The sequence below is a fragment of the Bubalus kerabau genome, chromosome 12, assembly GCF_029407905.1.
Source record: "Bubalus kerabau isolate K-KA32 ecotype Philippines breed swamp buffalo chromosome 12, PCC_UOA_SB_1v2, whole genome shotgun sequence".
In the NCBI taxonomy this organism is placed as follows: Eukaryota; Metazoa; Chordata; class Mammalia; order Artiodactyla; family Bovidae; genus Bubalus; species Bubalus kerabau.
In genome coordinates, this window is record NC_073635.1 from 80,630,226 (window position 1) to 80,642,969 (window position 12,744).

The window sequence follows — 12,744 nt, forward strand, 5'->3', positions numbered from 1 at the left end:
ATTTTAAGCCAGTTCAGTCCAGTCACTCAGTCGTGTCCGACTCTTCAAGATCCTGTGGACTGCAGCACACCAGGCTTCCCTGTTGTGCCAGGGAACTTATAGTATGTTCAGTATTGCTGTAGATTTTCGTTTTTTGAAAATAGACAAACCTTGGGATTTCCCTGGCAGTCCAGTGGTTAAGATTTTGTGCTTCCATCACGGGGGACATGAGTTCAACCCCTGATCAGGGAACTAAGATCCCACATGCTGCATGGTTCAGCTCAAAACAAAACAAAACAAAACAAAAAAACCTGGGTAAACCAAGATTTTTTTCCATGTGGGAAAAGCAATGGGCCAGAAAATTCAACAGTATCACCTTACCCGAAGAAACACTACCAGGTTGCAGTAATCAATGAAAATTTGTCTTTTTTTCTAATACAGTCACCACAACAGTCTCTGTGATTATGATATATTTATCAGAAAAATACAATAATTTACTAATGATGACTTGTTTATGTCACAGGCACTTCTGTTTTCTAATATTAATGTTTAAAAAAAACTTACACGGAAAAGAACATCCTTAAATGGAACAATGCATCAGAACCTTTTATTTTAAACCAATCAATCTCAAAATTTTCCAAAAATCATTTCGTATAGATGCTAATATCAGGGCCTTCTGCCCCAAATTTGTTCCAGTCCATGCTTACGACATCATTTGATGAATTAGATAAAATGGAAGTGAGGTGAACTGGACAAATTCAGAAAAGACAATTCACTAGTGTTTCTGGGTATGTGGTGTGGTGATTTGCCTTTTGTAGGATAAGAATATTAATTGTTCATTTAAAAAATTCACACAGATTAAGCATCTCTCTGGAGCTGGGAACCCTTCTGTATTTCTTAATTCCCAAATCTCCTTTCGACCACATGGCTTTCCCTCTGCTCCTGTTGCATTCAGGGTTGTCTTGGCGATTTCCTCGGAAAACAAAGTATAGGTTAACAGACAAGGTTCAGGGGTGGTGGAGGGCGGGTAGAAGAGAAAGGCGCTAATTCAGACGTTAGGAAACTGTGATAATGCTATTATTTAAGACACTTATTTGGGTATGTTTATACTTTGTAGTTTTATAAATAAGCCCAAGGGGCTCCTCCTGGTTGTCACCATCCTCCTTGCATCTCGGGTCCTGTCTGTCTCTTCCTATCCGACAGAAGAAGTGACGCCGCTCTAATCCCTGCAAGTTTGGAACTAATGAACTGACTGCTGAGCTGCCGCCACGGAGCTTGGTCCCAAACTATACTGTACTTCACACTCGATTTATTCTCCAGATGGCGAGACTGTGCCGCCCTGCCGCGAGGGACCACCTCTTCCACTGGAGTGTAAAAGTGGACGGATGTTGTTTTCTTTGCAGATTTGATCATTCTGAGCTCGAAACTTGCGAGGATGATTAGTTATTAGCTCTAATGGGTGCCAAGTGAACCAACTGCACGCATATTTTCTCCTTTCATTTTGGAGTCTGCAGGTCTCGGGGATGGTTGATTTATTTGCTTTCTTACGTCAGCAGAGCGTGTCTCTCTTCCCCAGGTGATAAGAACCTGGTCTCTGAAATCATAGCACGCCTTGGTTCCCGGCCCAGACAGAGTCACATAATCCGTTGGCTTATGTATAAGGACAAGTTTATTAGCCCCTGGTCCACTGCACTGAGCAGCCCATTGCACGAAATATCGATTGAAATGTGGGAACTTTGGTAACATCACCTTTTAGACCCGGGGCCTGCGAACATTCTGACCTGTGCCAACTTGCTCTGTGACCTTTGCAGACCCTACCTCTGGAATCAGACCACTCCAAACACACGATGCTAATTAAGTCTCTGCAAAAATCTAATGTAATTGTTGAGCAAGGCCTTAAATTCATTATTCCCTCTTTTCAGGTTGTCAGGTCTTAGAAGGACCAGTTTATCCTACATTGAGAAATGCTGACCAAGGCCGTCCTGTAGTGTTCACACATTTAGAATGCAGCTCCTACTAAACCTTATTTTGGAAGACCTGTTTTGTTAACAATGTAAGACCCCCTCCACCCTTGCCCCCAGGCCCTCCGCCTACCAAAAATTTCATTTCTTAGTGGCCTTTTTTTGCCTCCATTTCCTTTTCCTCCTTTCTCCAGGGACCACTTACCTCCCAGTAATCTCAGCAGATCATCCATATAGCCCTTCTGAGAAGGTGGTGTCTGCCAGGCCAAGTCTTACTAATCCCCCTAATGAGATGGAACTTGGAAGGATGGTCAGGAACAAACAGGAAAAAGAGAGGGAAAGAGGATGAAAGCGTAAAGGGAGTGAGGTGATAGAGATGAAAGAGATGTAAGAGAGCCGGTAGCAAGAGGTAAGGTCCGTGTTAGAAAGGGAGAGAGAATAGCACGGACAGAATTTCTTTCTTTTCACAACTGGTGGACTGTGGCTCTCTCTAGCTGAACACCCAGAACTAAACCTAATTGTTCTTAGAAACTGCCTTCCTCTCACCCAACAGATGGCATGGGTGTGTTTGCTAGCACAGTAACATATTTCACCATTAAAATACCAAAAAGAAAAAAAAAATCCACATGCTTGTTGGTTGGTGTAAATTCAGGGAAGTTGTTGGATATTTTAGGATACATAGCAGAGGGATGCACACTTGGTTTATGTAAATTGTCACAAGCAACAGCCTGTTAATAAGGGTGTTGTGTGGCAAAATACCTCCAAAGCGACCATCTTTTTTTGGAAAGGTATAGAATGATGAACTGGAAAGAGCTTGGTTTGAATTCTGAGCCAGAAAGAGGGGGAAAAAAAAAAAGAGTTTAATAAAATGCTGAGTATTCACTGCTCATTATTAAAGCATGAAAAGTACTAATCAGATTATGCCTAAAATTGGAATGGGGTACTTCATTTGCAGCCAATTTCACAAGGGCCGAATTTTACTAAGTAAACCAGAATGTGCCGAAACCATGGCAATCTGACTTTAGATAAAAATCACAGACAGGTTTAGAACATGAGCTTTGAACAAACAGTCTCCTTCAAATCCAAGTGAAACGACTAAACAGCTTAGAGGTCAGATTTTGTTTGACCCCAACATTAACGATTTAGGAAGCGGATGTTGCGGGGGATCTTACACGTGCAGATTAAACTGGGAGGATGGCAGTGATGATTCAGATTTGCACTTCATGTGATGTTTCTCCCTCTCTGTCTGATTCACTTCACTCAGTATGACACTCTTTAAGTGCATGTGAAATCTAAAAAGAAACGATACAAATAAACTTACAAAACAGAAAGAAACTCACAGACTTAGAGAATGAATTTATGGTTGCCAGAAGGAAGGAAAGGGGGAAGGGATAGTTAGGGGGTTTGGGATGGACATGTACACAGCGCTATGTTTGAAATGGATCACCAACAGGGACCTACTGTGCAGCACAGGGAACTCTGCTCAATGTTATGTGGCAGCCTGGATGGGAGGGGAGTTTGGGGGGAGAATGGATCAAACGTGTATATACAGCTGAGTCCCTTTGCAGTTCACCTGAAACTATCACAACAGTGTTTGTTAATCAGCTATAGCCTGATACAAAATAAAAAGTTAAAAAAAAAGCGATAAACAAATAAATGAAATGCACTACAGCCTAAACAATCTGGTTAGTTCCCTTCCATTTTCCATTCACTCTGTCTCAGGAGACCCTTTCCACACCCGACCTGCCCTTGGAAAACCTGGAAGTTGAAACGTTTCTGAGCTGGAGCCACCCTGAGTTCTAGAGCTGCACCAGGCTTCATGGAGCATTGGCACATCTTGGGTTCTCTGAGGCCATGGATCTAAATACACACAGGCATCGTTTCTCCCGACAGTCACAGACAGCCTGGGAACCATCCTAGTGAGTTGACTTCTGCTCTTCCCCATCAGGATTTTCTTATTCAGTGATCGTAGCAAGAGGGCACATAGAGCAAGTGGAAACATTCTGTCCCTGCAGAACAGCCCACAGCGTGGTAGAGCCCAGCCACCGTGGCTGCGTCCTCCCCCACGGTAGCTAGTACAAGCTCTCGTCTAAGCTGGCCTAATTATTAGCAGTCAGAGCTCAGTAAATCAGGACTCCACGCAGCTGTCTTAAACTGCTCCCCTGGACTCTGCTTCCGAGCTGACAACCCTAAGCGTTTCCTCACACTGTTTAACTCAGACCACGTTTGGAGGTCTTCCCTGCATCCACCCAGTCGCAGACCTACATCCGTCTGGTTTAAATCTACTGTCCTGGCTGGTCTCCTTGATTGGACTTTGACTCAATATTGGCTCAAATAATTGTTTTTTTTTCTCCGCTTTGGTTTGTGATTTTCCTAGATAACTATGGCTGTTCAAATGGCTGTATATTGTTAAGACTTTTTTTTTCCCCGCAAGCTACATTCATCAGCAGTGAGAAGCTTTAAAGTTTTATTAGTATCATAAAACCCCTTCTCAAATGAAACTACTTTTGATAACTGTTCATTCTGACAATGAGAATTTGTTGAGGGCTGTTGGCAAGTGGGAGGAATTTGTTTTTGAAACTGAAATTGGCAGGAAGTAATGACCCCAAGTGCTTTCTTCCTCTTGATTTCAGCCCCCACGCCCTCAACGCACTCCTCTCTCCCCAGCCCCTACCCCACCTTCATCACCCCCAACTCAAAAGTCAGTAAAGAACATGTTTAATTTTGTACAGTTTTTCTGGGGACAATTCAAATTCTGAAGCAGATTTTCAACCTTTCAGCTTTACTTAACTGTGGAGCAAAGCCTGTCAAATCAAAGGGAAAAAAATATGTATTTGTCTACCGCTTCATGAAGGGATTTCTTCTTGGTGATATTATTGCCTTCCATGTGAAGAAGTTGGAGCTTTTTTGTAGCGGGGAGTGTCATTTTCCTGTGAGCACCTTCTTAATTGAATGTCAAGATTCAACACAGTTGCAAAATAATTTTTAAGTGAATAAAAAGCATGAAGCCTGTAGATAGAGAAAAACAAAACCTTATTTTTTCCCTAATGTGAATATGCTGGCAGTCAAGACTACCATTAGTCCATAAGTTACCTAGTTTCTTGTATTTATTAAATAAGAAAATGCAGGTAGAGCACTTAGTACCATGCCTAGTGCTTAGTAAATGCTCAATAAATGTGACCCAGTAATTATTTTATCTTCCCAATGGAAAAGTAATGCTAATGAGCAAGTGCCTGCGTACATGCTCAGTCACTTCAGTCATGTCCAACTCTTCGAGACCCCATGGACCATAGCTCACCAGGCTCCTCTGTTCATGGGATTTCCCCAGCAAGAATACAAAAGTAGGTTGCCATGCCCACCTCCAGGGGATCTTCTTGACCTAGAGATCGAACCTACGTCTCCTGCGTCTTCTGTTTTGCAGGCAGTTTCTTTACCGCTGAGCCACTGGGGAAGCCCTAATGAGCAAGATGAGACCACTATTAAATATTTAGAGTTTCACCAGCATGCATTACAATGGCTCTCATCTCTGCTCTAGTCAACTTGAATAAAGTCTGGAAATCAATCACTTGCCCATCATTTCAAACATCATTTACTTGGTGGCTATAGTAGGCACTGTAATGATGTTCAGACTCTCAACCCACATAAGAATTGCATGATGGTTTGATTGTGTTTCCCCTCAATGGCACATAAGCTAAGGAGATACATTTTATCTACACTTGTAGGATGAAGCTAGATTGAGAATAGTAAAAACTCTTGAAGACTTTGACCTGGGCCCAACTGAAAAGTGTGTGAGGATCAACTCGGTGTCCAGCGGTCTGGCCGAAGAAGACCTGGAGGCCATCCTGCAGTCTCGGGTCCTTCCTTCCAGCCTCATGCTCCCGAAGGTCGAAGGTCCTGAAGAAATCCAGTGGGTGAGTAGCTCATACACTTTGCTTTAATTAAAGACTGGGGAGCGGCTAAGAAGGAGTAGCAAGAAAGGAAGGGTTTGGATGCTTCAGGTTTTGAAAATGCATACACAGAGCAGAGGAAAATGGAACCGAGAAAAAGGAACCAAAAAGACCATATCCTGCATTCAAGGAGAACCTGGCTTTGCCCTAAGATTCAACAGAAAACAATCTACACTTGAAATGATGCTTCTGCTGCCGGCACAGATATGTGGTTTAGACAGAACAGCTTCCTCTAGAGCAACCCTGGAAACCAGCTTACCCGGGACTAGAGACAGCTAGGCCCTACCCCTCCACCTGGAAGAGTAGAGATGCGCATGGCTCTTAGGCAGGTTGATTTGAAGTCATCGTGGATGGCATGGCGAAAGCACATTAACTGCAAAGGAAAAAAATGAACCTAAAGGAGGAGAGGAAAAGGTCACTCCTTAGGGCAACTGGAGGAAGAGACAGGAAGCTTTTAACTAGTGGTTTTAATTAGCACAGATATTATTTCCTGAACAGTTCCCTAGTTCATCCTTTTTAAATTGCTGACAGGTGTGTTTGTTTCATGACAGACTTTTCAGCCAATAAAACCCTGGCATGTCAAATTACTTAAGAAAACTTTGAAATGGGCCTAATTATACTATGATTGTTTTCATTGTTAAAGCAGGACCCGGGTTGGGGGGTTGGGTGGGGCTAGATTTTATTTAGGGGTCACTGTGATGCTGCAGATCTCTGCTGAATATAGGGTGGTTCCATTGTGCCAGTCAGGGGTGGGGGGGGCCCATGGCACCCAGGTGCTGGAGGCGTGATAAGGGCGTGTGGACAGTGGTTTGATGCCATGTCCGAGGTGACCTCTAAGGTGGTGGCTACAACCGAGTCCTAGACGTGACACCCAGACACTGCTCACCTTTTCCGCCCTCGTAGCTGTGTCGGCTTTGTGCTCGCCAGCGCCGTGGCTGCCTGCCGCACGTGGGTGGAAGCACTTGAAGTGTGGCCAGTCCAGACTGAGATGTGCAGTAAGTGTAAAACACACCCAGGACTTCGAAGACCTCACAGCACTCTCCCCACATACCCACCACCTGCAAAAAAGAGAATGTAAATCATCTCCGTAATTTTTAATGTCGATGACATGTTGAACTGATAATATTTCAGACACCCTGGGTTGAATAAACCTCTTATTAAAATGAAACTCACCTGTTTCATCCTTCTCTTTTAATGCAGCTACTGCAAAGTTCAGAATGACACACGCAGCTGCCATTATTTTTCTGTTGGACAGTTCCTCGCGGCGTCTTCTTGAAGACCTGCGTTCAAGGGCCCCTGTTTACTTTCCAAACTAGAGTTCTCCTGGGCCAGGTCACCCCCCAGCAGCTGGGAGGTGCTGGTGAGAGAAGGTTCACATCCTCCAGGTCCGACTGATCCGGACGTGTCCTAGGTTGATTGAAATGGAATCTGAAGTCACTGTTCCCTTTTGGATTCTGAGTTAATGCCTATTTATCACCGTTATTACCCCTCATTTGAGAGGGGAGGGCTCACCCCGGCCTTCGGCCACAGCCTCTGTGCGCTGTTTTAAATCCCTGGCTTGTGAGGAAAGTACCGAAATCTAAATAGGATTTCTAGTTAACAGAAGTCTTTGGGGCTGTTTATTTTTTGCTCTCCGTTTGTATTTATGTGAAGCATAAAACCCAGAGCCTGATGCACAACTGAAAGATGGGCTTCCTTGTTTTCTTTTGTGTGAGAATCTCTTACTGGCCTTTTGTCGCTAGTGTGGGTTCTTGTTTGACTGGCACGGCTTATTGGACTATAACAAGCGTGACTCTGCCTCCTTTGTGGCGGGACAATTCTCCCACAAATCCCGAACGGGGTGCATTCTTCCAGCACACTATTGGGTGTGCACTGGAATTGAAAGAATTGCTGAGCCCGGCTACTTCATCTCCTCCCCAATCTCTTTGTGATCTTCCCCCTTCTTTCCCTCCCCCCAACACAACCCCCCCAGTCCCCTCCACCTCGCTGAAATGAACACTTTACCAGGCCGGAAACATTTAATCGTCTCCTTTTGAAAAAATTAATTGAAACTTCTCCACTAGTTACCTTTTGTGTTAGTACTTAATGCAATTTTTTAAGAAAGAAGGGGAGGAGGAGGAGGAGGAGGATGGGCTAGAATATTTAATTTTTAAATGCCCCTCCTGGCTTAAAAACAAAAGGCATTAGAGATTTTTCTCACTAGGAACCAGGGAAGGGGTTGTAAAAGATTTACCCAGTTCTTTACAGGTTTTGCAGTTATAACTATTATCACCAAGAATGGGACAAGTGATGTTTCAAGGTTTTGTTTTTTTTAACAAGAAAAAAAAATTTTTTTTTTTGGCTGCACAGGTAATACCACTAATATTTTATCACCCATTTTCTAGCTTCAGTGTGACATAAATTATGTTTTCTTTCCATTCTCATGGAATACTATATGTTTGTCCCCTGAAATTGTAGCCTTCGCTTCCTCCTTGCTATTTTGGTTGAGTTATTCCTTCCCTTGTAAAGTTGCTAAGGAGGTGATGATGATGGTGTCGAGGAAGGGAGGGGCAGTGGGTGCAACTGGGAATAATTCTTCATTACTGAAAGCTGTGATTTATTTTAGCCTAATTGTAAAGTTACTGCAAATTGCTCAAAAGCTTTTTAAAGATCCCAGTGATTAGATTTTTTTTGGTGGTTGTGAGGGGGAGGGACGCTGCATAGGCAAGGAGGGGGCAGCTAAAAGGGGAAATAACACCTCTAATCCTGCTTCTGGTAAATAGGCTGCCAGCTTTTAAAATGAGTTTCCTTTCTATTAGTCAGAATATTATGCTAAGCCTTAAGCATTCGTTTTTTATGTTGCCATAGCAGCCCTGTTCCTGCAGGGCGGTGACCTGCGATGATTACAGTACAAAGCTTATAGGGTCTTGAAACCCCCTTTGAAGATGAAAAGTCTTTGATGGTTTATATTTATGCAAATCTCTTAGATATGATTTACCCAACTGAGACTGAATGGAGAGATGATTAAAATTCCCTTTTCCTTTGATATCCATTAATGGCTGAATATTCCTCAAATTTAAAATGGATATATATGTTTTTATCTTTATTTACAAAAATATCTTTATCATACCTGTGTGTGTGTGTGTATGTGTGTGTTTTTATCTCCCCACATCTTATTAGATCTAGATGGACATAATAGATTTACAATTTAGAGTGTGGTGGGGTTTTTTTTTTTTCCCCCTTTGAAAGGGGTTGGGGGAGATCTGTGTGAGAGCTTTTGTATGTTTCCAGATGATAGATTTTGGAATTTGGGCTACCCCACTGACAGCACAGAGCTAGCTGTGAACTGGTCTCATGGAAAAAATTGGCGAGCTTTGGTCTTCAAAGAATTAAACTTCCTTTTTAAGGTCTTCCTAGGTAAGCTAAAAAATTATGGAGAAAAACCTCAGAACAAAGGGTAATGTCGCTATAATGAATAATATGGATTCCACGTAGAAGGCCGCTGAACAGTCACACTGATGTCCTTCTGGGTCGGAAACGAAACCAGAATGGCAGGTAGAGCGAGCCTTCATTGTTTTAGGGGCCTGCCACTTGCACTGAACAGAATGGAGGCGAGAGGTCTTAAGTAAATATGTTCTCAAGGAAAGTATTTAAACTCAAGAATCTCTCCTTCCACCTCTAACTCCTAGGCCTCAAATTGCTCCTTCAGGGAAAAAAAAAAAAAAAGATACTGTTTGGGGTTTTACTATTTCATTTGTTGGAAACTTTGTTTTCCTCTGTTCTTTTCTTTTTTTTAAATTCTTTTGTGTATTACTTCCTCAGGTCAAAGACTTAAATACTACTTCTATTCTAGAGTTCAATGATTGTACATTTTTGCCCCACTAGTCACTTATGACACTTTTTAATTTTAGCTTTCAGACAAATTTTCATTCTACTTAAAAAACCGAAAACTTGAACAACCTATGAATTTAATCCCTTTTGTGGAAACTGCAATGGGTTTGCTCAGTTTTAAGGTAAGAAATCCATAATATGTCTAATAAGTCAGAATTTTATTTATTACCTGAAAAGAACTTTGGTTTTCAGTCTTGGCATCTGCTTAAAATATTTTTCTAGAAAGATTTATAAAGCACAGTAAACCTTGAGCACCATGTGTTATCTGTAACATCCAAAAACCAGGCTGTGAGCATCTTAGAAAACAAAGAAACTGGCTAAGTAGCAAGAAAAAACTCCCTAGTCCTAAATATTTAAATGAAATATTTACATATTCCTGGCATTAATTTTAATTAATCACTGTAAATTTTTGCTGTGAATTATTTCATTTATAGAATAAGTGTACATGAACATATGTCACCCTTATGAATTAACTTTCAATTATTCTTTTGTGACAATTGCCATCTACTGGGAAATTTTCAGGCCTGTTTGTAGCAACATTAACTATAATGTCTAATAGCCAAGATTACTGTTTTTGAGTTAGTGTACACACTAATTTGTTCTATGTTATTTCAACTTGCCACATTAAAACGTAAAATACTTCCTAATGTACATACAAGAAGATTAGCTGAGCCAAGCTTTTTCACCGTTGTATAATCGCATTGAACTATGTGCCTTAACAAATTCATAGCCAGCTTGTTTCTTCTTCCTGTTGATCAGTGGCCATCTAAGTTGTTATCCAAAATATGCTTCATTCACGTTCCATCTGACCTGTAAACATCACTGTAGCACCCCATCTCAGAGGGCAGGAGAGGAGAAATACCTAAAAACAAAAAGAGAAAGTCCAGCTGTACGGGGGAGGTGATATGTGAACCAGGGCTCGGAGAGGGAACTTTGAGACCTGCTGGCCTGTGCAGGAGGGGCAGAGTGCAGACGCTTGGGGAGCTGCATCAGCACATTTACACCAGGAACCACAAATTCTCCCATCCTGCCCTAGAATTCTGAGGATATAATCGATGCATATTTCCTAGATGCAACTAGACTCATACAGTGATTTCAGTTGAAGCACTGATTTGCCATTTTATTCATAATATACTTAGAAGCGCTCACAGCCCCTGAAATTGATCAACAGTGCTCTCACCCTTCCTCATGTCTTCCCCACCCACATATATTAGCATGCTGACTCTCCACCTTTCCAGAGTCACGGTCGTGTCTAAAATGACTGCTATTCATCTTTATTTTCACCAAGAAATGTCCAAGTTGCTTATTAATATATCTTGGATGACTTACTGCGTTTTTATTTTCTCTTCTGGAGTTGTAGAGTTCTGTATTGTTTGTTTTTAATCCTGAGACCATTTACTGAGAAATCTTGATCCCAAAGCAAATAATTCAATTAGTTTGATTTTTAAATTCTTTCCTTTTCTCCTGCGGCTTTATGTTTATTGTTGGAGGATCTCCTAAAGCAGAAACAAATTTTGGAAGAACAGAAGTAACTTCTAGTACCATCAAAATGAGTGAACTTGGAAGTTTCTCTAAAGATTGGATGAACTAAAATGTGAACATTTTATCAATATTAATAACATATTTACAACTATATTAATATAATCCATTAAGCAAAGCAAATATGTGCAACATAACTTACATGGGACAATATTAAGTACTTTTGAAAGGGGTGAATTGGGGCTGCATTTTCGGGACAGCTTTCTGCCAAACGGTGTTAGGAGTTGCATCTTTCTGTTACTGAAATACACCATGCTGCTTCTCTCTAACGTGTGTGTGTATGGTTCTGTTCTGTTCTTTTACAGGCAGTGTGTGAAGAAGCAGTAAAGAACGGGCCTCGAGTGGGTCTTTTTCTAGATGCTGTAGTTTTTGGAGGAGAAGACTTTCGAGCCAGCATAGGTGTCAAAGACACGTTTCTCCTCTCATTCTCGCTGTGTCTATGTGTATATATTTTTTCTTTGCCCCTCCAAGAATGGGCATTTCCATGGCAATATGACCATGGGCAACACTTCCTGATAATTTAGGGCACCTCATAGTTGTCCTGCTTCCAGAACCCTACATCAGCACTTCCATTCGTTTATAAAATAACTAATAAAAAGCTTGTCATAGCCTCAGACATGTTCAGGTCTATATGACGTCTACGTTGTTCATAATAAGTACGTTATGTGAACAACTTTTCTGTTGTTTAAACATGCTGTTTTCCCATTAGTCTGAGGGCTGTCTAGACTTGTAACACGAATTTAAGGCAATTTCACATTGCTTTAATGAATCATTTTCTACACTGAATGCAGTATGTAAATGTTTAACGTAGATCTCAAATCCACCCTAAAATATATTTCTGAGCTCCTTTATTATGAAATATTCATTGAGATAGTATGCTGGTTTTCACTGATCTTCCTCCTCCCTTGGGCGCTATGTCTTTGGTCTGGGCAGATGTATCACTAGAGGCTGTGAATGTGTCCAGAAAAGGGGCTTCGGCCACAAAGCGTTTTCAAAACCCCAGTCCCAGTGACCTGAAAACTGGAGCATTCCCTAAGCAGTGTCATGGTCCAAATACAAACAGTGGCACTTCGCCCCCCCTTCCTGGGGGGGAAAGAAAGGAACTTATTTTTTTTTTTTTTGGTGCGCCTCCACCGCCCCGCAGGGTCCTGGGACACTGTGCGAGACAGGGGAGGTACTTTTTTATTTTTAGTAGAGGCGGTCCCTGTCCTCCAGGAGCTAGGAACTTATTTTAATACCACTCTTTCCAGGAAACTTTTGTGTATACAACAGCTCAGTGGACACTTTCTGCCTCCCTCAAAACCAGTGTCCTTTCGTTTCCCCCCGCTCCCCATCCACACCCCAAAGCTGCCGTATTTGGCTCAGAACCTTGGTTATGACACAGCATTGCAGCCATAGCACCCGAATTCCGTGCTCAGCGAAGGGAGTTAACTATTTCCACGCATAGC

The 12,744-nt window shown here is 41.9% G+C and overlaps 1 protein-coding gene across 5 annotated transcripts in view; it reads left to right on the forward strand.

Moving 5' to 3' along the window:
- The window catches only part of CLYBL (citramalyl-CoA lyase), a 230,525-nt gene that overhangs the window by 191,964 nt on the left and 25,817 nt on the right, over positions 1–12,744 (forward strand). For all 5 annotated transcript variants that reach the window (XM_055542939.1, XM_055542938.1, XM_055542941.1 and 2 more), the window contains exons 3-5: positions 5,663–5,851; positions 9,778–9,879; positions 11,602–11,695. In XM_055542939.1, coding sequence (XP_055398914.1) covers positions 5,663–5,851; positions 9,778–9,879; positions 11,602–11,695 — 385 coding nt within the window. The remainder of the gene's footprint in view (positions 1–5,662; positions 5,852–9,777; positions 9,880–11,601; positions 11,696–12,744) is intronic.